General features: G+C 62.8%; 4 protein-coding genes across 10 annotated transcripts; 1 reads left to right on the forward strand and 3 right to left on the reverse strand.

The window, feature by feature from the left end:
• Nucleotides 1-2869: 2869 nt before the first annotated feature.
• On the reverse strand, nucleotides 2870-5405 carry LOC131569583 (mothers against decapentaplegic homolog 6-like). The gene is made up of 4 exons (XM_058821814.1): nucleotides 5351-5405; nucleotides 4622-5035; nucleotides 4380-4478; nucleotides 2870-3782 (listed from the first exon to the last, which is right to left on the reverse strand). The coding sequence occupies exons 2-4, from the start codon at nucleotides 5013-5015 to the stop codon at nucleotides 3256-3258; spliced, it is 1020 nt and encodes a 339-aa protein (XP_058677797.1). The 5' UTR covers nucleotides 5016-5035; nucleotides 5351-5405; the 3' UTR covers nucleotides 2870-3255.
• A 1897-nt stretch (nucleotides 5406-7302) lies between these two features.
• On the reverse strand, nucleotides 7303-10160 carry FLAD1 (flavin adenine dinucleotide synthetase 1). Its single transcript, XM_058821850.1, has 7 exons — nucleotides 10004-10160; nucleotides 9149-9908; nucleotides 8613-8760; nucleotides 8322-8420; nucleotides 8051-8240; nucleotides 7583-7656; nucleotides 7303-7501 (listed from the first exon to the last, which is right to left on the reverse strand). The coding sequence occupies exons 1-7, from the start codon at nucleotides 10154-10156 to the stop codon at nucleotides 7366-7368; spliced, it is 1560 nt and encodes a 519-aa protein (XP_058677833.1). The 5' UTR covers nucleotides 10157-10160; the 3' UTR covers nucleotides 7303-7365.
• Nucleotides 10161-10462: 302 nt separating this feature from the next.
• On the reverse strand, nucleotides 10463-11305 carry CKS1B (CDC28 protein kinase regulatory subunit 1B). The gene is made up of 3 exons (XM_058821855.1): nucleotides 11201-11305; nucleotides 10771-10898; nucleotides 10463-10704 (listed from the first exon to the last, which is right to left on the reverse strand). Exons 1-3 carry the CDS (start codon nucleotides 11257-11259, stop codon nucleotides 10652-10654), a joined length of 240 nt encoding a protein of 79 aa, XP_058677838.1. The 5' UTR covers nucleotides 11260-11305; the 3' UTR covers nucleotides 10463-10651.
• A 202-nt stretch (nucleotides 11306-11507) lies between these two features.
• SHC1 (SHC adaptor protein 1) lies at nucleotides 11508-22697 on the forward strand. Of its 7 annotated transcripts, none has more exons than XM_058821566.1 (14): nucleotides 11566-11605; nucleotides 13328-13409; nucleotides 17600-17761; nucleotides 17952-18022; nucleotides 18311-18374; nucleotides 18678-18797; nucleotides 19207-19260; nucleotides 19346-19397; nucleotides 19578-19704; nucleotides 20186-20354; nucleotides 20539-20596; nucleotides 20703-20870; nucleotides 21396-21658; nucleotides 21889-22697. In XM_058821566.1, the coding sequence occupies exons 2-14, from the start codon at nucleotides 13398-13400 to the stop codon at nucleotides 22015-22017; spliced, it is 1449 nt and encodes a 482-aa protein (XP_058677549.1). In that variant the 5' UTR covers nucleotides 11566-11605; nucleotides 13328-13397; the 3' UTR covers nucleotides 22018-22697. The 7 variants fall into 7 exon arrangements, with proteins under 7 accessions (XP_058677552.1, XP_058677551.1, XP_058677549.1 ...); XM_058821567.1 differs by having other exon boundaries at nucleotides 20706-20870; XM_058821569.1 differs by lacking the exons at nucleotides 11566-11605; nucleotides 13328-13409 and adding an exon at nucleotides 11508-11528.
• The last annotated feature ends 60 nt before the right edge of the window (nucleotides 22698-22757 follow it).

Consider the following 22757-nt stretch of genomic DNA (forward strand, 5'->3'; position numbering starts at 1 on the left):
ATGACACCGATCCCGGGGGACCACTGCACAGCCGAGGAGAGGCACCCACTGCTGCTGCCAGTGCGCCAGGGCCGGGGCTCACCAGCGCGGCACAGCGTGCTGGGACACTGGGATACCTTCCAACTCTACCAGTATGGGTGCAGAAGGGACTCCTTGAGTTGCCTTCCTCCTGCAACGGTGCCGTCCCCACCCGGTGCGCCAGGCATGCCGCCAAGTTGCTCACCGGGTTGGGAAGGGGGGGTGGCAGCACCCGGTCACCCGTGGGAGACCTGCGGGGGACCCTGGCTGGATGGAGCAGCACCGCAACAGGAGCACAGCGGAGCCTTGGCAGCCGCCCCGGCACGCAGCGGGGACCTGCCGATGTCACCGATTTCCCGCAGCCCCGTGCGCAGGGACCGGGAACAGCCCACGAGTGACACCCCCCGCCCCATGGGCGACGTGTCCACCGGCTCCGGCGGCGGGTGGGGACACAGGGGCCGTGCGGCGATCGCGTGCCAACCGCGCCCACCCGCTGCCCGCAGCATCCCGAATCAGCGCGACTCACCGCAACCGGGCGGCAAAAAGCGGTCGCCGCGCCGGTCCCCGTCCCGATCCCGATCGCGCTGCCGGTGGGTCGGTACCTCCGCGCAACCCCCGCCGGTGGGTCCGTCCGCTCCCACCCAGTGCCGCTCACCTGCGCACCCCGCCCGAGCCACAGACCGGTCCCGGAGCCCGGCCCCGCCTCCGCCTTCACCTGCCGCCGCCGCGCCCCGCCCGCCCCCCGGCCACTGCTGCCGCCGCCGCCGCCGCCGCCGCCGCCGGGGCTCCAGGAAGCGCCCGCCCCCGCCTCCTCATTGGGCAGCGCGCCGGCGGTCACGCGTCCCATTGGTGGAACGCCCCGCCCATCAGCCCCGCCCCACCTCCCTCGGGAGGGCGGGGGTCTTGCGGGCCCGCGGGACCGGGGCGCGCGGGTGGGGGGCGGCTGAGTCAGAGGCGGTTAACGGGATCGGGCGGGGGTCGGGCCCCGGCCCGGGCAGGAGAGCACGGGACGGCCCCGCCGCGGCCCCCACCGGCGCCGAGTGCGGTGCCAGGCGCCGAGCGCGCCCCGCCCGCTGCGGCCGCCGAGTGCCGGGGCCGGCACGGCACTGCCCGCTCCGCCCCGCGGACACGGGGGGGGCGGGGAACCGGGCATGGAGGTGGATGGGGGGGGGGGGGGGTAAGAACCGAGAAGTGCGCACCGAGGGAGAGTTTCGAGTGCCGGGCACGGGAAACCGTGCGTAGAGTGAGGTACGGGGGATGGAGAATCAAGCTCGGGAACCGGGCACCGAGGAGCGGACACCGGGGTACTGGAGTGCCGGGCACGGAGGGATGGAGAGGTGGACACGGAGAACGTGGCACGGCAGGGCGCGGCGCGGGGAGCAGCCCCCGGTTGTCGGCGGCGCTGGAGCGGGGCGCGGCGGCCCCCAGCGGGGTGGCTCCTCCGCAGGTGCCTGGGCGCGGGCCCCGCGCAACCTGTTTGGCCGCTGCCGGCTCACAGGGAGGCAGCGGCGGCCCCGGGGCTCACCTCGGCTCACCCCGGCCCCCCCGCGCCTGGCTCCGAGCGCGGCCACTGCCCGGCGCTAGCGGAAAGTGTGAGGAGCCACCGCCGCTCCGGGGCTGCCAAGGCAAACACGGCCCCGCGCAGACGTTATGTCAGTGGGCGGGGGGGCCGCGCCGGGGCACCGAGCCGGGGCCGAGAACGGGACCCCCACCCCCTCGCCAGGCCCCGGTACCGGGCACCTGCCGCCGCGCCTCGCCCAGCCACCCGCTTGGCTCTTCCCGGCTCCGTCCCTCTGACCGCGCACCTGCATCCCCGTCCGGGGTACCGGCCCGCCAGGCTCGGGACTGCCGCGGGGCGGAGAGGGGAACCCGCAGAACAACCTCACCCTCGGCGCGGCTGCCACCGACCCCCGGCTCCATCGCTCCCCGCCCGTCCCCTCGGGCCACGGTTCGCCATCGCCGCTGCTCTCCGCCGCTGCCCGCGGCTGTGCTCCCGGTGATTCTCTGTCCCCGCTTCCCCCGAGGCGATGCCGACGGTGCGGTCGCACTCACCTCTCTCGGCGGGGCCAGGAGCGGGGCCGGGCGGGGGCCGCGGGCTCAGCCGGGCCGGCGGCGTGGCAGGAAGGACCGGGTGGTCATCGCGGCCCGCGGCGGCCGCCTGCAGAGGGCACTGCTGGCTCCCGGAGCCGAGCCCCGTGGGCGGCACCGATACGCGGAGGGACACGGGGGTCTCTTGGTGCCCGTGGCACCGTTTATTTAGGATAAAAACAGCAGACACGACACGGGCAATCCGGGATCCCCTCGGCTGCGCTTGCTCGGGGCTCCCCGCATGCTGCCAGAACGGCTGAAGGAGCCCCCGGGCCTGGGACCTTGCTTAGGTAACCCTGAACCTGTCCCCACCCCAGGGGTGCTCACCTGTCCCCCCCATTGCACCTGCCCTGCACCTACCCAGATGTTCCAACCTTACCCCACACCTATCCGGATGTTCTAACCTATGCAATACCTATCCAGATGTTCCAACCTGCCCCGTACCTATCCAGATGTTCTAACCTGCCCCACACATATCCAGATGTTCCAACCTGCCCCGTACCTATCCAGATGTTTTAATCTGCCCCACACTTATCCAGATGTTCTAACCTACCCTGCACCTATCCAGATGTTCTGACCTGCCCTGCACCTATCCAGATGTTCTAACCCGTCCCTCACTCCAGCTGTGCTCACCTGCCCCACCTCCCCCCCCCCCAGCTGTACCAGTTCACTCCCATTCCCCTTGTCTGCAGTTACACCTAGACCCACAGCTTCCCCTTCCTCCCCATTCCCTCTCACCTCCTTTCTCTCCTGCTCCCCCTGTCCCCACCAGCCCTAGCTGCCACCCCCCAGGCCTGGCCCTGACAATGGGGACTCCTGCCTCATGCTCTGCTTTTTTTACAAAAATAGATAAATTAATATAAATTTAAACATTAAAATAATAATAATAATAATAAAAAGATATTAAATAGTGTCCTGTGTCACTGAGAGCCCCATGGCTGGGGGAAGCAGGTGCTGGCGAGGTGGTGAACCCTGCAAGAGGGGCACTGCATCCAGTCAGCACTGAGGCACAGAGTCCCCAGAGCCAGGACAATCCTGCTGCAACACAGCCCTGGAAGACACAGGCTGAGGAACAGTAGAAGGGCCCCCAGCTTGTCAACCTGCTTTGGGAGACCTCCCTGGCACCCCCCCCCCCCACCAGCTCCACTCTCAGTGTGGCTGGTTCAGCAGGACCTCAAGCCAGCACGGGCAGGAGGTGATGAACTGCCGGGAGTAGCAGGGTCCCCAACCCTTGGCAAAGCTGATGCGGATACTGTGGGGGTCACAGGGCCCCTCCCCAGGCAGCTGCCAGCCCCCTGTGCCCCCTGCCCGCTCATAATCGAACACCTTTGCCGAGTAGCCGGGCAGCACCTTGAGGACAGGCAGCCCGGGGGGGCTCAGGGTGGGCGAGCTGACGAAGATGGGGTGCTCGCTGCGGTTGTAGGCCCACACTCCCCCCGGCTCCTGGCTCAGCCGCAGCCCCCGGCCGATCTTGCCCCGTGCCCGGCTCACGGCGCAGCTGCGGTAGGCGGCGGGCAGCTGTGCCAGGCAGAAGCCGCTGCCCCAGGGCAGGTCGCAGAAAACGTTCACCGACGCCTCGTGCACGGCGTACAGGCGGCCCACGCGCGTCCGGTACTCCCAGTAAGCCAGTTTGCACCAACAGCCGTCCGTGATGGTGCTCCATGAGAGACTGGTGTCTGGCAAGGGGAGAGCAGAGCTGTCACCAGCAGGATGTGACTGAGGCAGGCAGCTGGAAGGGCCAAGGGGAGTGGGCACAGAGGGCGTGCGAGGACAGATAGATGGACGTGGCGCACCAGGGATGCCTCAGCGCACAGTCCTGCGCTGGGTGTGAGCCTCTGGAGCTGTTCCCAGTCCCCCAGTGCCGTGGTCAAGGGGGGTTGGTCCCTGAGTGCAGGGGAAGGTGGGGCAGTGGCAGCTGGTGGCCTTGGTGGCCAGCAGCCAGGCGGGAGCTGGGGCTGTGTGCGTCAAGAAACATTGTGTGTGTCCCCATAGGCAGCGCTTCCTCCAGCAGGGAGCCTGGCGCTGCCAAAAATAACAGCAGCTTCAGTGGCGGGGGGGCGTCTGGGCCAGAGCAGGAACCCCTCATCCCCTGTCGGAGTCTTTTCCTCCTGCTGGGAGTGACTGCTGGCTCCATTCCCTGATTTTCATGTTCTGTCCCCTCCAATCTCTGCTCCTGACTCAGGGGTTCAGCCCTGCCCAGTGCCCTCCTGCCTGCTGGGTGTGGCAGAGGGCTGTGCCCTGTGCGTCTCCCCAGTGTGCCGGGCCCAGCTTACCGCACCAGTCCCCACCGTCGTAGCTGAACTCCATGAGCTGGGGTTCCTCTGGCCAGGAGGGACCACAGGATGCCTTCAAGTACGGGGGTGGCGGGGTTTCTGCAGAGGAGAGAGAAGGAAATAGGAGGCTGGGAGTGCATCCTGCCCCCCTGGAGCCCACTGGAGCCCTGAGGCAGCCCCAGAGAGCAGGGGTCAGAGCCAAGCTGGGCGAGGCAGCCTCCAGCGTTGCCGCCAGCACTCACCAGGTACAGCCAGGCGGCTGAAGTGATGGGGGTTGCAGCACAGCCCAGCCAAGTCCCCGCAGGCTCCCTGGCCCCCAGCACAGTAGCAGAGGTGCTTGAGCTCATGGGACTGGTGGAGGTCAGGCCAGCGGAACAGGCGACAGAGCAGGACTTGAGGGGGGAGCCCCTGCTTGACCCCTCGTGGGTCCCCCCGTGGTGCCAGAACGCAGCCGGACTCCCAGGCGCCCCGGCTCTCCACCACCTGCACCAGCAGCTCCAGCTCCTCATCCTTCAGCTTCTTGAAGAGAGCATGCACCGCTGGCTTGAGGGCAGCGGGGCCGTCCTCGGGGCTGGCTGCTGCACAGCGCTGCCGCCACAGCCTCCGCACCAGCCCGGCTCGGCGCGAACGGAACATGCCGTGGTCGTGGGGACCACCTGCAGGATGGAGACAGGCATCACCCCCCGTGCCCTCAGAGAGCTGTGGCTCCAATGGGGTCCCAGTGCATCTTTCTGTGTCCACCCAGATCCCTGGCAAGGCTGTTCTGCCTGGATTTGCTGCTGGCATCCCCACCACGAGGGCACGGTGCTGGCATCCCCAAGGTCACATCAGACACGAGCCCAAAACCAACCCTCACTGCTGGGGAACCTGCCTGTGCTCCTGCCCACAGCACCCACCCGCTCCCCTCTCACCCCCTGTCTGTCTGTATTGGGGCTGGGGAAGGGGTCTCTGCAGAAGAGGGGCTCACTCACGGTGGGCGGTGGAGGTGGGTGAGAGGCTCCAGGGCACTGCATGGGGCTGCGCTCTCGGGGCGGCCGGCACTGCTCTGCCCGTCACGCGTCACTGCCTGCACTTTTTCCTGTGCTCTCCCCTCCCCCGGACCTTCCCGTTTGGGGAATTCATTGATTTCCCTCATCCCAGCCAGCCCTGGGGCTGAGCCACCGCCAGGGCCAGCACATCAGGGCTACCACACCAGGACGTGGCACAAGATGCACGGGCTGCAGTGGTCAGGGATGCCCAGCACGGTGCTACCAAGGCAGCCAGGAGCCCAAAAAGCACCACAGACACCAGTGCACAACCACAGGGCAGGGTCCAGCTGAGAGCTGATCTGGGCAGGGGGACACCACAAGGCAGAGTCTTTGCAGACCCCATCCCTCCTCATGTCCTCACAGGGATCATTGCAAGGACCACCTAAGCCCCTCGTGGCATTTTGGACAAGGGTTTCTGTTGCCCCTCAGATCCTGACCTGGCCGGGGGCCCCCCCGCGGGCAGTGGGTGAGGGTGGGAGCCTGCTCCACAACAAAGGAGCTAATGTAAACGGGACCCTTATCCCGCGCCGGGCCAGGCTTCCTGCTCCTGACTTCCCGCCGAGATAAGGGAGGCCACGCTGGCGCCAGCGCTGCTGCCGAGGACGGGGCATGCAGAGCTTCCCCTGTGCTGGGGCCAGGCAGCAGCACAGGCAGCAGTGGGGCAGGGTGGGCTCACAGACCCACAGCCATGACCTTTGCTGCAGCTCACAGCCAGGCTGGGCTCATTGGAGATATTGTGCTCTAGGTGCTTCCCACAGAGTGAAACAGGAAACAGGCAGGAGTGGGGGAGCAGGCAGGAGATGCAGGCAGCCCCCCACTCTTGCCCCTTGGCCCCAAGGGATGTGGGGACACTCAGTCCTGGACAGGGGCAAGGGGTGTGCTGGAGTGCCTGAGTGCTACCCGGGGCTGGGATCAGGAGGTTTGGGGACACACACAGAGTCACACAGACATTGCCAGAGCTCTGCCCAAACAGATGCAGCCAGTCAGGCACTGCTCAGGTTTATTGGGGTCTCTGATCAGGGGGAGCACAGGCTGGAGCAGAGTCTCAGCGCCAGAAGTCCATCAGCTCCATCAGCACAGGGCAACAGGACAGTCCTGGGGAGGGGAGAGAGGCACAGGGGGTAACAATGCACTGACCAGTACCAAGGCCACACCCTCTCAACGCCCAGAACTGCCACAGCCAGGCTGCCTCCCCTCAGACACCACAGCCAGGCCCTTCTCACTCCAGGAGCACCATGGCTGGTTTCTGTCACCCCCAAACACCACAGCCAGGCCCCTGTCACCTTCCAAGCACCACGGCTGGTTTCTGTCACCCCCAAACACCACAGCCAGGCCCCTATGACATTCCAAGCACCATGCCAAGTCAAGCTGCAGGCAGGTCACTCACCCACAGCACCAGGGCAGGCAGGGGCTGACGGGGTCCTGGGACACTGGGAGGCTCCTTCCCTAGTCCAGCAGCTCACGGATGCACCAGCTGCAGAGAAGGAAGTAGAAGCATTTCCACAGAAGCCGCAGCAACCAGGAGCCCAGGCGCAGCCCCAGGGAGGTGGCAGTGGGCGCTGGCAGTGCCAGGACCTGTACCCGTGCCACCTGCTGGGGGGCACCCTGCAGACAGGCTGCCATGCTCCAGAGGAGGCGCATGGCCCATGAGGAACCAGCAGGATCTGACACAGTGGGAGAGGCAGCAGTGCTGATGTGTGGGGCCCTGGCAAGCACTGGAACCTGCTACATTCTCTGCATTTCCAAAACTCCCACAATAGTGGGTGCAGGGACAGGGCACAACCTGGGGACCCTTTTGTTCCTCCCACTCCTGCCCCATGGAGCCCTCAGGGCTCAACAAGACCACGTGCCAGCGCAGTGCAGACTGCAGCAGGTTTATTTAGTGCTGACAGGCAGCAGCTTTATTCAGTGTCACTCTCAGCAGCATTCCAGGGGAGGAGGCTCCCAGAACGTGGCCTTCACTGGCGGGAGGTGCGCTCCTCTTCCTCGTTTTCCAGCTCATAGGCAGGCCTGTAGCTCTCCCGGCCCTGAGCATCGGTGCAGCGTAGGGCTGGGTTCTTCTTTGTGTTGGTCATGCTCCCCAGGGATGTGTAGCTGTGGAGGGAAGAAGCAGCTGCAGGACTGCAGCCAGGGCCACTGGCTGTGCATGTGAGAAGGGCAGCACCAGGCACTCACCCCCTGTCATAGAGGATACAGTAAGGGACAAAGAGCTTGCGCAGGAACTCCCAGATGTCCCGGTAGGTCCAGTCCTGCAGGCAGAATTGGGCAGGGATTGAGGCAGAGGCAAAATGCTGCTCTCTTGAATCCCAGGGTAGCAAACCAGACCTTCCTAGAGAGCACCTGGGAGAGCCAGGTGGTCATGGGAGCACCACCAGCCCTCCCAGCACCTCCCCAAACACAGGGCAACCCCCCCAGCAGGCAAGAACGAGCCCTGCCCAACAGCACCCAGCAGCATCACTGCAGCAAGGGGCACCCACAGCTGGACAGAGGGGCAGCAAATACTCTGGGGGAGTGAGAATTGTGAGAGAAGCTGTCCAGGATGGGGGTGGATCACTGCTGGTTCCCAGCCCCATCAGATCCCCCTGCCAGGCCCTGTGGCGACAGCTCCAGCCCCACAGCAGGGTGGGCTCACAGACCACGTACCAGCAAGGGGTTCACCCGCATGTAAGGGGGCCAGTCGGGGTCTGTGGCACACATGGGGGTCAGGGTGCGTGAGTAGGGGTCCGTGCGCCGCGTTCCCATCAGGACAGCCTCCAGCTGGGGCTGCTGCTCCTTCAGCTGGACCAGGGCCTCCCGGATGGAGCCCTCCACAGTGCAGAGCTGCACCCCGTACCTGCACAGGCAGGGTGGGCAGCTGGCTGCAGGCTGCACTGCACAGCCCCTGGGCAGCTGCCCACCCCGCTGCGCCTCCTACCTCTGCACTGTTGCCTGAATGAACTGCTCCATTTCAGGGAATGGGGACACAATGCGGATGTAGAGCACCTGCAGCTTCTCCTTCCTTGCTGGGAACCGCCTGCAGAGAGACCCAGTGCAGCTGGACTCTGACCCATGGCAACTGGAAGCAAGGCAGCGTCCAGATCCGACCAGCTAGAGCCCAGGAATCTGCTCATCCCCCAGGGTGGAGCAAGCAAGAGCCCCAGAGCCCTGGCCAGGGTCTGCAGGACCCCTGGGCCTTGCCCCAGCCTGGAGCCCCATGCGTGGGTACCTCTGCACTGCAGCATGGACGAGGTGCAGCAGGGCTGTGCAGTCCTTGCCCCCGTTGAAGCCCACGCAGAGCTGGACCAGGCTGTACTGGTCCAAAGCCTCCTCGATGGTTCTCAGGGCTGCTGCCACCTTCTGCCCCAGGGCCGAGCCTGCCAGGACAGGACAGTTGGTGCCTGCCCAGCTCATGTTCCCTTAGCACGGCCCCAGGGCACTTCACCCTCTGGTACCACAGCCAAGAGCTTGTTCAGCCCAGGGACCTGGGCCACAATATGACAGGGATCATGAGGGCACTGAGGAACTGTGGCACTGCAGCTACTGCTGCACACTGTGCTCTCAGAGCCTGCCACCACCAGCTCTGAGGTTACAGGTCCCATTCCCACCTGTATGGGATGAAGCCCACTGCAGCTGCAGCATGCCTCAAGTGTCCCAGCACACAACAGGCAAGCTTTGCTGCCAGGCCGGTGTTCCCACTGCCCCGGCCCTGCTAGGCTGCACAGGAGAAGCACAGAGCTGTGCTGCAGCACCTCTTCCCAGTACCTGACTCAGCCAGGCCATAAACCTCCGCAGCTGCTGGAGAGACACAGTCTGTCACCAACGGCACAGCAACACCCGCTGGCAGCTCCCTCATCAAGAAGCCATACGCTTCCTCCAGGTCCTGCTCTGACTCTGAGTCCAGGGTCAGCTTCACACGGTAGTAATTGCTGGTCCAGTCTGGGTACGAGCCCAAGCTGACACGGCCCCGGAAGGCGGCATCAGCCCTATCCAGCACCGGCGTGATGAGCATCTCATCAGACGCCACATAGACGGTGCGGGAGTGGAAATGGGTCTGCTTGCTGCGGAAAAGGTGAGCGAGGCCATCCAGGGCCCGCTCCATCAGCGCCGGGATGCCGGGGAAGATGTACACATTGCGCACACTGACCAGCGGGTACTTGAAGGCGCTGCCCGTGTGCCCGTCCGTGCCGTAGTTGAGGCGGGAGGACTCGGGGATGCGAGCCAGCTTCATCTCAGGGCACTGCTCCTCCGTCTTGCCGAAGAACTTGTGCACCAGCGCCACCAGCTCGGGATGGAGGACGACCCTCTCCCCAAAGGCTTTAGCCACGGCCTCGAAGGTCACATCGTCGTGCGTGGGGCCGATGCCGCCCGAGGTCAGCACGTAGGTGAAGCGAGCAGCAAAGGCGGCCACCTCGCTGGCGATGGCCTCCACATCATCGGGCACCACGGAGATGCGGGCGACGCTCACGCCAAGAGCCCGCAGCCGCCGGCACATGAAGGAGGAGTTCGTGTCCTGCGTGTAGCCCTGAGGGGACCGCAGACGCCCATGACAGCGGAGCGCCGCAACCCCACACCCCAGCCCGCCCCATACCCGCAGCCCAGGCCCGTCCCCGGCCGCACCTTGAGAATCTCATCGCCGATGATGATGATGCCGGCGGTGCTGGCGGATCCCTGGGTCACCGCTGCTGCCGGGCTCGAAGCGGCCATGAGGCGGCAGGCGGCAGCGTGCAAAGGCCCGCGCACCCTCCCCGCAGCGCGCAGCACCCCCCACATGGAGCCGCCCAGGCACCTTCGCACACCGCGACACCGCCCCGCGCGCTCATAGGCCGGCCCGCACGTCAGTCACACGGCCCCGCCAGATCCCATTGGCAGAGAGGCGGGACCTGCGGGGACGGAACCATCGCAGGGGCCGGGAGAGGGGGGTATCGGTGTAGCTCCATCCACGGCCGTGCCCTCTCCCGTGAGCCCGGGAGGCTCCCCCAGACCCCGGGCAGCCTCCTCGGGAACCCCCGCGGGACCGGACCCCTTCGCCCTCCAGCCCAGCTGCCCCCAGTACTGCAGACAGACAGCTCCCAAACATCACTTTATTGAAGCTTTGGAGGCATCGCAACGGGAAGGGCCCTCGGAACCGGTACCGAGCCGACAAAAAGACGCTCAGGCAGCGTCGAGGATCAGGGGGTGAAGCCCCCGAGAAATGCCGAGAAGAAGGAGGAGAAAGGTGTTTTCTCAGAGTGGAAGGACTGAGAGCTTCGGCAGACCAGGGGCCACTCACTTTTCTGGCTTCTTGGGCAATGGCCGTCGGAAGAGCAGGATGTGGGGCTCTGCGGGGCAAAAGAGGGGGTCAGGCCGGGCCGCCTGGGCGCCACCCGCTCCCCCGCGGGGCTCACCTGGCTCGTGGATCATGTAGTGCACCCAGCCCTGGCTCTGCTGCACGCCCAGGTTCCGCCACTCCGACTCCGACAGCAGGTGGGTCTTGGGCACCAGCTTGGCGATGTCCTTGGGCAGCATCACGTGCCTGCAGCCCCGCACCTCTCAGTCAACACCGGGGCACCCCGAACACCCCCTCATTCTCTACCGGAGAGCTGTTACCGGCACCAGCGCCGCGACCCCATACAGAACCCTCACGGGGACCCCCTGGGTTACCAGGATAATTCCCCTCTTGCCTCACCAGCGACTCACCCCCCGCTCCCCTCCCACTCGCGAGCCGTTAATCCTACACTACCGAAGCATTTCCCTCCCTCACCGCAGCAAACCGTAACCGAGACCCCCGCATCCTTATCAAGCGGGTGTTACCGGCACCCCTTCCCCGCTCCTTACCGGTACTCAAACTCCTCATCGTCGTACTTGTCCGAGTAGTAGATCTGTTTGTGCGCCATGACGGGACAGGCCCGCCGTGCCCTCCCTCGGCGGCCGTTGGCGCCCCCCGCCCCCCCGCGGCGCTTTCAAACACCGCCGCCTCGCGCTCCCATTGGCCAGCGCCGCGCCGGGGGCGGGGCGGAACGGCTGCCCATTGGCCAGCACGCGCGCGAGGCGGCGGGGCCGCCGCGCCGCTTCCCGCGGGCCGGGTGCGGCCGGTGATTGGCTGTCGTGGGGGTCACGTGGCGCGGGCGCGGCGGGGCCCACGCCGGAGGGGCGCGGGCCGGAAGTGAGTGGCGGTGAGGGCGGCGGGAGGGGGGGGGGGAGCGGCGGAGAGCGAGGCCCGCGCGTGACCGATGGTGCCCGGTGAGCGCGCGCCGGCCGGGGCGGTGAGGGAGCGCGGACGGAGGAAGGGGTGGGGGGGACCCGCGTTAAAGGCCCGGGACTCCGGGCCAGGCCCCGCCGTGCCCCTCCCCGCGGTCGCTGTGTCGCCGGACTGAGGCCGCACCGCTCGCCGCCGCTTCGCCGCCGCCGCTTTCCGCGGAACGAGTTCTGCGGGGTTCTACCGCCGCCGCCGCTGCCCGTGCTGTGAGGGCCGAGCCGCCCTTCGCAGCTGCCTCGTTCGCCCGGTGTGGGGCAGGCCCGGACCAGGGGGCGGAGGAGCCGGTGCCGCGCCGTGCTGAGACCGGGGGTGACCCACCCGGTGTGGCGGCTGCTGCCTGTGCCTCGGTGCGGGAAGGACACCGGCTGTGGAGGCGCTGCACGGTCTGGGGACAACCCCGAGCCTGGCACGACCTCCGGCTGGGGTTGGAGGGTTCCTCGTTCTTGCGGTGCTGGGTGCTGCCCTCCCGCCCTCTGTGCCTCAGAGTAAGGCAGCAGCGAGCACCTGGAGCGTACCCAGCTGCTGTGTAGCTGCTCCCCCTTGGAGATGTGTGTGTCTGCTCTCCAGCAGCGTGTTGTGCCCGTCTGTTCTTGCTTCTCCCCTTGAATCTCTTAGATGGGGTCACCCACACAGAGTGTAGACCTCGGACACGGCTTCCAAGGAGAGCTTGACCTGGGCCCTGCTTGCCACGTTGGCGCTGCAGAAGTCTGTGAGCAAAGGGCATTTCTTTTCCATGCTTGCCAGCCTGTGCCAGAGGGGCTGAAGATGCCATCTCCTCTCAGCCAAGCAGAGCTTGAGGATCCACCCACTGTCCTTTGGTGGGGGAATCCCCTATGGAGCTGTGCAAAGCAGTGTTCCATCCTCGGGAGGGACACAGATGGCCTTTGGTAAGGCTGAGCCCCCTGGCTCTGGGTCCAGGTGCTCCTTCCCTGCCACCAGCCTCGGTGTCCTGGTCACCACCTCTGCTTGGCAATGGTGTGGTGCTGCACGGGTCAATCTGCACAGCCATGGCCAAGCACAGCCCTTCTTATCTCACTGCTTTCCGAGCTGCTGGTGACAGCTGGCACAGACAGATAAAGGTACAAGTGCTGCCAGGCAGTAAATCATGGCTGCTGCCCTGCCCTGCTCCACCAGGCTCGGCTGGGCAGTGGCAGTGAGAGGAGTGGGAAAAGAGCTTTCCTTGCCTTGTCTTCCCCTCACAGAGCTTCCTGCCTCTGCCAGCTCACCCCTTGTAGAATCTTTCCATGACTTTTGTCTTCACTGGTCCCCTGGGAGGAAGGGACACAGCCCTGGGGGCTCTATGTATAGTTTTGCATCAGGGTGGCAGCTGAAGGGGTGCAGGAGGGGGCAGCTCTGCCCCCCTGGTTGCCTTTGCTCTTCCTCCTTGTGTGTGGCTTTCCTGTACTGGTTTTTGGGCTAGACAGGGTCACAGAGTGACTCTAGGCCCCCCATACCATCGGAACCAAGCAGTGCCAGGCTCAGCCTGGTGCTCCTGTCCCAGCACATCCCATCTCCATCTTCTTTCCAATGGCAAGAAGGCAACTTCCAGGTTTCTCCTACTCTTTGTGCCAGCAGCGTGGCATGGCAACCGCAACCCCAACCACCTGTGGACAGCATGGAGGAGCAGGGTCTGCCTCTTGGCACCATGGCCACCTCAGCAGGCTGGGACAGGGCTGCCTAACTCCCTGTTTGTCCCTGAACCACAGGTTGGAGTGCCAGACGAGAGGGGCTCTGTGTCTGCTCCCCGCCCGGGGCCTGCCCTGCCCTCCGCCGCCGATGGAGTATGTGGTAAGGACCTCGGTGGAGGGCTCAGTGGCTTCGGTGGTGGATCCTGCCTGCCTCCTCTGCCTTCTGGGAGGTCTCCAGCCTCTTCTCCACATCTGCACTGGGATCTCCTAACCCCCTCTTCAGAGTGAAGGAGAGTAAATGTTGTTCGATGCTGCTGTGATGAGTGGGGGAAAAATCAGCTGTTGGCTGGATTTGAGTGTTTTCCTTTGCTTCTCCCCTGCCTCAGAGGTTCAGCATTGGACAGAGGGGGTCTCCTGCCCAGTGTGAGGTTTGTATGTGTGGCCGCCTGCACCTTGCTGTGATTTCTTGCCAAACCACTGCTGTGTTCCAGGCCTCTGACTTGGCTCCCAGTTTTTTCCCAGGGAGGATGTTGGTAGCAGAGCCCTGAGCATCCCCACTCTGCTTCTCTTCCTTGCCCCGCTGCTGTGTGAATTCCCAGTCTCAGGTGCCTGAAAGTGGTCCACATCCCTCTGTTCCTCATGATCCAGATCTTTTTGTGGTGGCAGGGCACATGGAGCAGGACATGTCCCCAGAGCTCCTTGGGGGCAGTTGTTCCAGCTGCTCTGCTGCAGGGGCAGGAGCTCCTGGCATCTGCCTGGCAAGGGGCAGGGCTGCAGCATGGGGATGGGGTTTGGGACTGCCTGTTGAGGCAGGGCTGGTGTTCTGTGCCTTTGCACATCTCCAGGTTTGCCTTGTGCACTCAGAGCCCGCTGAGGGGCAGCTCTGATGTAATATAGCTCTGATGGGGCTGGGGGGCTGTGATGGCAGCACCTCTGGTGTCCAAGAGCTGCCATGCATCTTGTAATAGGCTGTTACAGACTGGCTTTGAAGGTTCTGACAAAATCAGGAATTACTCTAGCTAATAAAAGCAGAGATGTGTCTGTGACGGTGTTCACAGGGGTTTTTGGATTGGGGAAGAGACAAGCATCTGACTCCATGTTTCAGAAGGCTTGATTTGTTATTTTATTATATATATTACATTAAAACTATACTAAAAGAATAGAAGAAAAGGTTTCATCAGAAGGCTGGCTAAGAATAGAATAGGAAAGAAAATGATAACAAAGGTTTGTGGCTCAGCTCTGTCCAAACCAGCTGGGCTGTGAATGGCCATTAATTACAATCTAAGATGGGCTAATCAAAGATCTACCTGTTGCATTCCACAGCAGCAGATAATCATTGTTTACATTTTGTTCCTGAGGCCTCTCAGCTTCTCAGGAGGAAAAATCCTAAGGATTTTTCATAAAAGATGGCTGCAACAATGTGTCTGAGCAGGAGCTTCAGCTGGGAGGCTCATGAGCCCTTTGCTGCCTGGAGGTGATGGCAAAGGGGCCAAGGAGACCCTCCTGCCCCCTTGCAATTCCCTCCTGCTCTCATCCTGGGGAAGCATCAGGGCTCACAGAGCTGCCGTGCCAGGCAAGCCTAGGCCCACATCAACCATTCTGTCCATCATGGGCAAACCCCAGTGCTCTGCGGCCGCTTGGTGCTGCCCAGGCAGGCTCCCCTGGCGGCAGGGCTGCACTGGCCCCTCACCGGGCCAGCAGCTTCCTGCCTCCGGGCTTCCTGCTTTTCTTCAGAGAAGTGCTGCTGTGGCCACAGGAAGGTCACAGCTCTGACTGAGCAGCCAGGGGCCCCTGGAGGGGACAGGCAGTGAGGAACAGCCAGCACGGGCTCCCTGTGCCTGTGGCACCAGGTGGCTGAGCTGGGGGGGCTTGGCCAAGGAGCTGCTTCAGTGACGGCCCCACTCGTGTGTGCCACAGCCTCTCACATCACAGAAGTGGCAATTTCCAGCCCTGTGGTGGCTTTCCCTGTCCCCATGGCAGTGTGTCAGGCTTTCTGTGCCTGTGGGACCGCCGTGGCTGAGCTGGGGGGGGGCTTGACCAAGGAGCTGCTTCAGTGACGGCCCCACTCATGTGTGCTACAGGCCCTCACATCATAGAGGTGGCAATTTCCAGCCCTCTTGTGGCTTTCCCTGTCCCCATGGCAGTGTGTCAGGCTTTCTGTGCCTGTAGGACCAGGTGGCTGAGCTGAGGGGGCTTGACCAAGGAGCTGCTTCAGTGATGGCCCCACTCGTGTGTGCCACAGCCCCTCAGGTCAAGGAGGTGGCAATTTCCAGCCCTGTGGTGGCTGTCCCTGTCCCCATGGCAGTGTGCCAGGCTCTCTGTGCCTGTAGGACCACCGTGGCTGAGCTGGGGGGCATGGCCAAGGAGATGCTTCAATTACAGGCTCACATGGTGCCACAGCCCCTCGAATCACATGGGGCAATTTCCAGCCCTGTGGTGGCTGTCCCTGTCCCCATGGCAGTGGGGCAGGCAGCTGCCGGTGCCAAGCAGTGCTGGGGAAAGGCTCCAAGCAGGGAGAGCCTTTTCCTTGGCCTGGGTTTACCCAGTTTTGGTTTGTGGACAGAGCACCTGGTGGTTCGTAAGGATCTGGCTTGTGATCCTGGGTTCTGTCTGAACTCCTTGCCCCATCCTAGAGGGGATGGGGGGAACTCTCATCCCTCAGTGGGGCCGGGGCTGTGGAGGGCAGCACAGTCGGGCTGGCCCAAGTTCCTGCTGCATGCAAGTGCGCCGAGGGTATGACAACAGGGGAGAGCTGCCCCTGAGCCCCCTGATCCACAGGTGGGAGTTTCACCCAGCTCCCCGACGCTGAAGGGGCCAACTTTTCCTCCCCCCCGGCACGTTCCTGCCGCCCTCTCCCGCTAGCTCCGCCTGTGACCTTGATTTTTCTGCTCCAGATAAGCGCGGCGTCCCCACCCCTCGCCGGGAGCCCCTCCTGCGCTGCCGCCCCAGCCCCAGCGCAGCCGGGCAGAGCCTGCCCCGCCGCCTGTGAGTCAGCACAGCTCTTCCGATCAGCCGCAGCCCCTCCGTCTCTGCTCCCGGCAGGAGCAGCCGGCATGCGGGAAGCAGCAGCGATTCGCTGCAGCCTCTCCCACGGGCTCCCCGCCGCGGCTGGGGCTTTGTGCTGAGCCCTGCCTTACCTGTGTCCTGCTCCTGGCCGTCCTCTGTTCTCCCAGCAGCCCTCCAGGCAAGATCTGTGCTGTCAAAGGACTGCATGTCCCCGTATTGCAGGAAGCTGCGAGCGCCGCTGTCATCTCAGCATCGCTGCTGCTCCCCCCGGCAGAGCCCGGCAAGCCAACAGCAGCTGCTCGCCGCCGGCACGTGGGTTGGGTGGCGCTGGCTGCCACACAAGGACCTCGTTCCCTCCTGGACAGTGCTCGGAGCAGGGCTGGGATGGGCTTGGATGCTCTCTGTGTCTGCCTCCTCTCCGGGCTTTAAATATTCATGCTTTTGATTTCCTCTTAGCGGGCAGCGGCGCAGGGGCTGGAGCGAGCTGTGGGGAGGAGGAGGGTGGCCGTGCCGAGCCCAGCAGCAGGGCAGAGGGAGCTGGAGCTGGATGAAGACAATGGGTTTTGTTGCTTGAGGACCTCCAGGCTGAGCCCAGAGCGTTCTGAGCTCCCCTCCCTGTGCCAGCAGCTCCGCGGCCCCGTTTCCTCCTGGCTGTGGCGCGTTGCTCTCAGTCTGAACGGATCTGCACATCCTTCTGCTGCTGATCACGACTGATCAGCTGTGCCAGGCAGCCCCTGGACCCGCTGCCCGGCGTGCCAGGCCCAGCTCTCCCTGCCAGCCATGTGGGGCTGGCGTGGATCTGGCACAGAGTTCAGCCAAGGCTTCTGCTTGGGGGCAGCTTCCCGGTGGCTGCAGGCACTTGGACTCTCTGTGGGGCCCCTGTGAGGCCCAGCTGGCTGCATCCACCCTACTGCCACAGGGACAGGGCGCCTGTGGCCCTTCTCACCTGCCTCCAGCATGGATCTCCTGCAAAAGAGCAAATACAGCCACCTGAGGAACGAGTCTGTCTCCTCTCCGGAGGAGGCCGTGCCAGGCCTGCTGCCCTCCCCAGTGGAGTCCCTTGCAAGCATGCAGTCTCTGCCTGATTCCCTGTCCTCCTCCCTCAGCCACGCTGCACCTCTCGTGGAGCTCTCACCTGACTTGGAGGAGAGCCCTACCACCCTCTGCTCCTTCTTCCCCAAAATGGCCAACCTGAAGCTCTCCAATCCCGCCAACTTGCTCAGCTTGCGGGGCTCTGCAGCCAGCAGCAGCCCAGGGGAGCCTGGTGCCCCTGGGATGGCAGCACTAGTGCCAGGGGGTGGTGCCAGCTCCGGCTCAGGGAGACCTGTCACTGTCTGTTCCCAGGATATGAACAAGCTGAGCTGTGGGAAGAAGACGCGGGTGGAAGGCGGCCAGCTGGGGGGTGATGAGTGGACCCGCCACGGCAGCTTTGTCAACAAACCCACCCGTGGCTGGCTGCACCCAGATGACAAAGTCATGGGCTCTGGGGTCTCCTACCATGTGCGGGTGAGTGCTGGGGACACTGGGAAGGGGCACTGTGGGGATTTGGGGACCTCCTGGTGGGAGGATGCACCAAGATCTTTGGGAAGGGTGGGGGACAGGGCAGTGGGATTCCTGGGGAAGTTACTGCTGTGAGCTGGGGTGCTCGGGGGACAAACTCCATGGCTGGCCAAGCTCACCTCGCTCTCTTGCACAGTACATGGGCTGTGTGGAAGTGCTCCAGTCCATGAGGGCTCTGGATTTCAACACCAGGACACAGGTGACCAGGTGAGCTCTGCCTCTCCCCCAGGGGCTGCTCATTTTGGGGAGGGGTGAGGAAGTTGTCTGGGCCTTTCAGTGGGGGCCAGGGGCTGCTGCAGCCCATCAAACACTAATTCCAGTGCACTTTGCCCACCCAAAGAAACTCTCACTTCGCCTGAGAGTTTCCACTTTGTCACCCTGTCTCTCCTGTGCTGATCCCTGTGTCCCCATTGTCCCGAGTGCTGTGTTTGTTTGGGGGGCTCTTGGGGCAAGGCAGGCACTGTGGGGGCTGACATTTCACTGCATTCCCTGCAGGGAGGCCATTGGGCTGGTATGTGAAGCTGTGCCTGGTGCCAAGGGAGCCGTGAGGAGGAGGAAGGTGAGGCCTGGCTGGGAAGCTGCTGGGGGAGTGTTTGTGGCTGGTTTGGGCACAGAGCCAAGGACCAGATCCCAGCCCAGCTGGCAGTGCTGTGCTGTGCTGTGCTGTGCTGTGCTGTGCTGTGCTGTGCTGTGCTGTGCTGCTCAGCCCAGGGCTCTGATCTCCCAGCTGAGGCTTGGGGCAGAGCCACTGGTGAGGACAAGGTGCCCGTCTCTGCTGGCAGCAGTGGGATGTGCCCTGTCCTCCTGCTGCTGGGCTCTCTGGTCTGGGGAGCCCTTTCTCTATGCCACCATTTGCCCCTAGCCCTGCAGCCGCTCCCTGAACTCCATCCTGGGCAAGAGCAACCTGAAGTTTGCAGGCATGCCCATCACCCTGACCATCTCCACCAGCAGCCTCAACCTCATGGCCTCAGACTGCAAGCAGGTGAGAATGGGGAGGGGTTGATTTGGTTTGGACAAGCAAGAATCCTCATGTAGCTCAGATCTTGCTGGGGCAGGGGGTGCCCCCAGCCTCCCCAGGGAATGTCTGCATGGGCTGTGAGATGACTGCTCACCTCCCCACAGTCCCTGGGGCTGAAGAGGTGGAATATCCCATGTGCTTTGTGGGATCTCTCCTGGAGACCGTGAGACCCAAATCCCCTTGATCTCCTGGTTTTGACCCCAGTCCTTGTGATGTCCCAGTCCTTTTCCTGGTGGTGTGTGGCTCATAACCAGGGCTCTGGAGGATTTTGAGCCCCCATAGCAGGTCAGCCCTGGGAAGGAGCAGGATGTGCCATCCCTGGGTAGGTGACAAGGCATTCCTGGCTGTGTCCAACAAGCTCTCCACCTTGCAGATCATCGCCAACCACCACATGCAGTCGATTTCCTTCGCATCAGGGGGAGACCCGGTGAGTACCTGCAGGATCCCCATCCGTGCCCTCTGCCCAGTGCTCCCCAGCTGCCCCAGCCTCACTGCTGCTGTCTCACCCACAGGACACAGCTGAATACGTTGCCTACGTTGCCAAAGACCCCGTCAATCAGAGAGGTGAGGGTGCTGCGGGGATCCTCGATGCCAGAGCCCCACTTTGGAGGTGTTCAGGATCAGCTCAACATAGGGGGGAGCTGGGTGACCCCTAAAAAAGCTCTGGGGTGTATAGGGCAGGCTCAGGGGTGGAGAACCTTGGTGCTGGAGTTGCACAATCCCAGCCCTGTGTTTCCTACCCAGCCTGCCATATCCTGGAGTGTCCTGAGGGCTTGGCCCAGGATGTGATCAGCACCATCGGGCAGGCCTTCGAGCTGCGCTTCAAGCAGTACCTGAAGAACCCTCCAAAGCTGGTGACCCCCCATGACAGGTCAGTGTGACAGTGTTCTCAGGGGCTCTTGGAACAGGGAAGAGACAAGGATCTGACTCCATGTTTCAGAAGGCTTGATTTATTATTTTATTATATATATTATATTATATTAAAACAATACTAAAAGAATAGAAGAAAAGGTTTCATCAGAAGGCTGGCTAAGAATAGAATAGCAAAAAATGATAACAAAGGTTTGTGGTTCAGGCTCTCTGTCCGAGCCAGCTGGGCTGTGATTTGCCATTAATTACAAACATCCAAGATGGGCCAGTCACAGATCCACCTGTTGCATTCCACAGCAGCAGATAATCATTGTTTACATTTTGTTCCTGAGGCCTCTCAGCTTCTCAGGAGGAAAAATCCTAAGGAAAGAATTTTTCATAAAAGATGTCTGCGACAGGTCAGAGCAGGGTGGTGTGACTAGGAGGAAGGTGGTTCTGGAGAGGGGATGCAGCCCTGGCTTATCTGTGCTGTGCTCCCCCAGGATGGCAGGGTTTGATGGCTCTGCCTGGGATGAAGAAGAGGAGGAACCAGCCCCAGATCACCAGTACTACAACGACTTCCCTGGCAAGGAGCCTCCCATTGGGGGGGTCGTGGACATGCGGCTGCAGGATGGGGCAGCTCAGACCCCAAATCACTTGGGTGCCACACTGGTGAGGCTCTGGGCACGTCCTCTTGGGGAGGCACCATCTGATAAGGGAGGTGTAGGGACGCTGAGTGGGCCATGGGCTCTGCTGAAGGTTGTTTGTGTCTCCCTGGTGTCTCTGGGGTGTGGGGAGCAGGAAGGGGGGTGAGCGGGAAAAGGGGATGGGGGCTCATCTCTGCCTCTCCCTGCAGCCTGTTGGCCAATCCGGTGGGGAGTTTGACCCGCAGAAGCAGCACACTCCTGCCCAAGGTAATGTGATGGGTGTCTCCATCCTCTCCCATGGACCCCCAGTGCTCTGATGGGGGGGGCCAAGGTGGGCTGAAGCCCACCCTGCTGACCACAGTGCTCCTGCTAGCAGGGAGAGAGAAGTACCCAGTTCCAGCAGGCACAGCTGGGCGCCCAGACCTCTTTGATGACCCGTCCTACGTCAACGTGCAGAACATAGACAAGACAAGACAAGCTCCAGCTGCCAGCACCCCTGCCACAGCCAACGGCAGCACTCAGAGGGACCTCTTTGACATGAGTGAGTGAACAGCCAGGGCTGTGTAGTGGTGGCTCTGGGATTGGTCATGGTCCCCCTGCTCTGAATTAGGAATCTCCTTGAGCTAGGTCTCATAAGCTCTTGGAGATTTATATCACACCCAAGATAGCTCAGCTACCTTAGAAGGCATAAAAACAGAAGGATGGCTTCTGTGGTAGTGCTGGAAACAAAATGTTTCAATAAAAGGCAAAATAACAAACTCTTTACAGAGAAAAACCAATCCAAGTACAAGAAGTCCTCCTGCCCCTAGTAAAACAAAAGCCCCTCACAAAAGCAATTAATTTCTTTATTCTCTTCTTTTTCTAGTAAATTGCCCAAGCAAGACTTTTTAGCTCGTGTCCAGTTAGCTATCCTTAAGTTTGAAGTGAAGTTCTCCAAGTCCTATGAGATGCCTTTTAATCAAAAAGAGAAACTTCTGGGCTTATTTTCTTTTTAAAGGGACAAAGGATAATTTTGTCACTCCCTCAACAAGAGGCACATTCCTACAAAGCTCCTCTGTCGTTGCAGAGCCCTTTGAAGATGCCCTGCGTGTGCCCCCCTCTGTGCCTGTGGGGCTGCCCCCTGCCCAGGTTGTGGCCTCCATGGAGGAGCAGCTGAGGAGGGAGCCCTGGTACCACGGCAAAATGAGCCGCAAGGAGGCCGAGAAGCTGCTCAAGGTCAACGGGGACTTCCTGGTGAGGGAGAGCACCACCACCCCGGGCCAGTATGTGCTGACTGGCCTGCAGGGTGGGCAGCCCAAGCATCTGCTGCTCGTGGATCCCGAGGGAGTGGTGAGTCCATGTAGGGGATGGAGATTGGGGCAGCACGGGGTGTCCTTGGGGTTACAAGAGCCACCAGAGCATTGGGGTTCTGCACTGCTGGACTGGCTTTGGGGATGGGCAGAGCATGGGTTGGAGCCTGCAGTGCCAGCTCTGTGCCCAGCCCGTGCCATGCAGGGTGATAGCTGTGGCCTCACGTGGGCACTGACAGCAGCCTGAGCACCCATTTTCTGTCCCCTCAGGTGAGGACAAAAGATCATCGCTTTGAGAGCGTCAGCCACCTCATCAGCTACCACATGGACAATCACCTGCCCATCATCTCAGCCGGCAGTGAGATGTGCCTGCAGCAGCCCGTGGAGAGGAGACTGTGAGCGCCCAGGGCACCCCAACGCACAGCCTGCGCCCTGTTCCGTGCCCCAGAGAGCCCTCAGACTCTCCAGGTGCTCCACCAGGACTGAGCATGGACTTGCCTGAGGACAGGGCCTCTCTCCTTTCATCACGTGGAGCTGGTGGCCATGGGGGGCTCAGGCTGTGAGTGCTTGCAGGGTAGGGAATTGTTCCAGCCTTTGCAGAGCAGCTCAGCTCCTACCAAAACCCAGCCCGTTCTTGTGCTCACCAGCACGGGCTCAGGACTGGCAGGGCTGAGCCCCCCTGAGCCAGAGGCAGCCTGTCCTTATCTCTGGCCCCTGGGCCAAGGAGGGGGCCCGTGGGGGGCTCTGCTCCCCCAAGCACGAGGCCCTCGACTGTACCGGATCACTTTACGTGTTAACTCTGTGCCTTGACCCCGCAGGTCCCACACTCTTATGCAAGGGCAGGGGCTGGTTACAGAGCCTCCCCCGTGCTCCCAGCACCCTGTACCCCCTCCGTGACATGCTTGTGCTCCAGGACACGTTGCCACCATGTCCCCTTCCCTCCCTGCCCATGCCGGCTGGGCAAGGGCAGCTCCGGGCAGCCCCGGGGGGTTGGCGGGAGGACCCCCCTGCATGCACAGTGTAACTCCCCCAAGCCAAAGCGCAGCCTCGCAGCCCCTGCCCCGCTATACCAAAGGAACTGGCGGTTGTATTAAAGTTGGTATTTCTCTAGGTCCTGCCTGGTGTGAGCTGGGAGGGGT

The sequence above is a fragment of the Ammospiza caudacuta genome, chromosome 30 (genome assembly GCF_027887145.1).
Source record: "Ammospiza caudacuta isolate bAmmCau1 chromosome 30, bAmmCau1.pri, whole genome shotgun sequence".
In the NCBI taxonomy this organism is placed as follows: Eukaryota; Metazoa; Chordata; class Aves; order Passeriformes; family Passerellidae; genus Ammospiza; species Ammospiza caudacuta.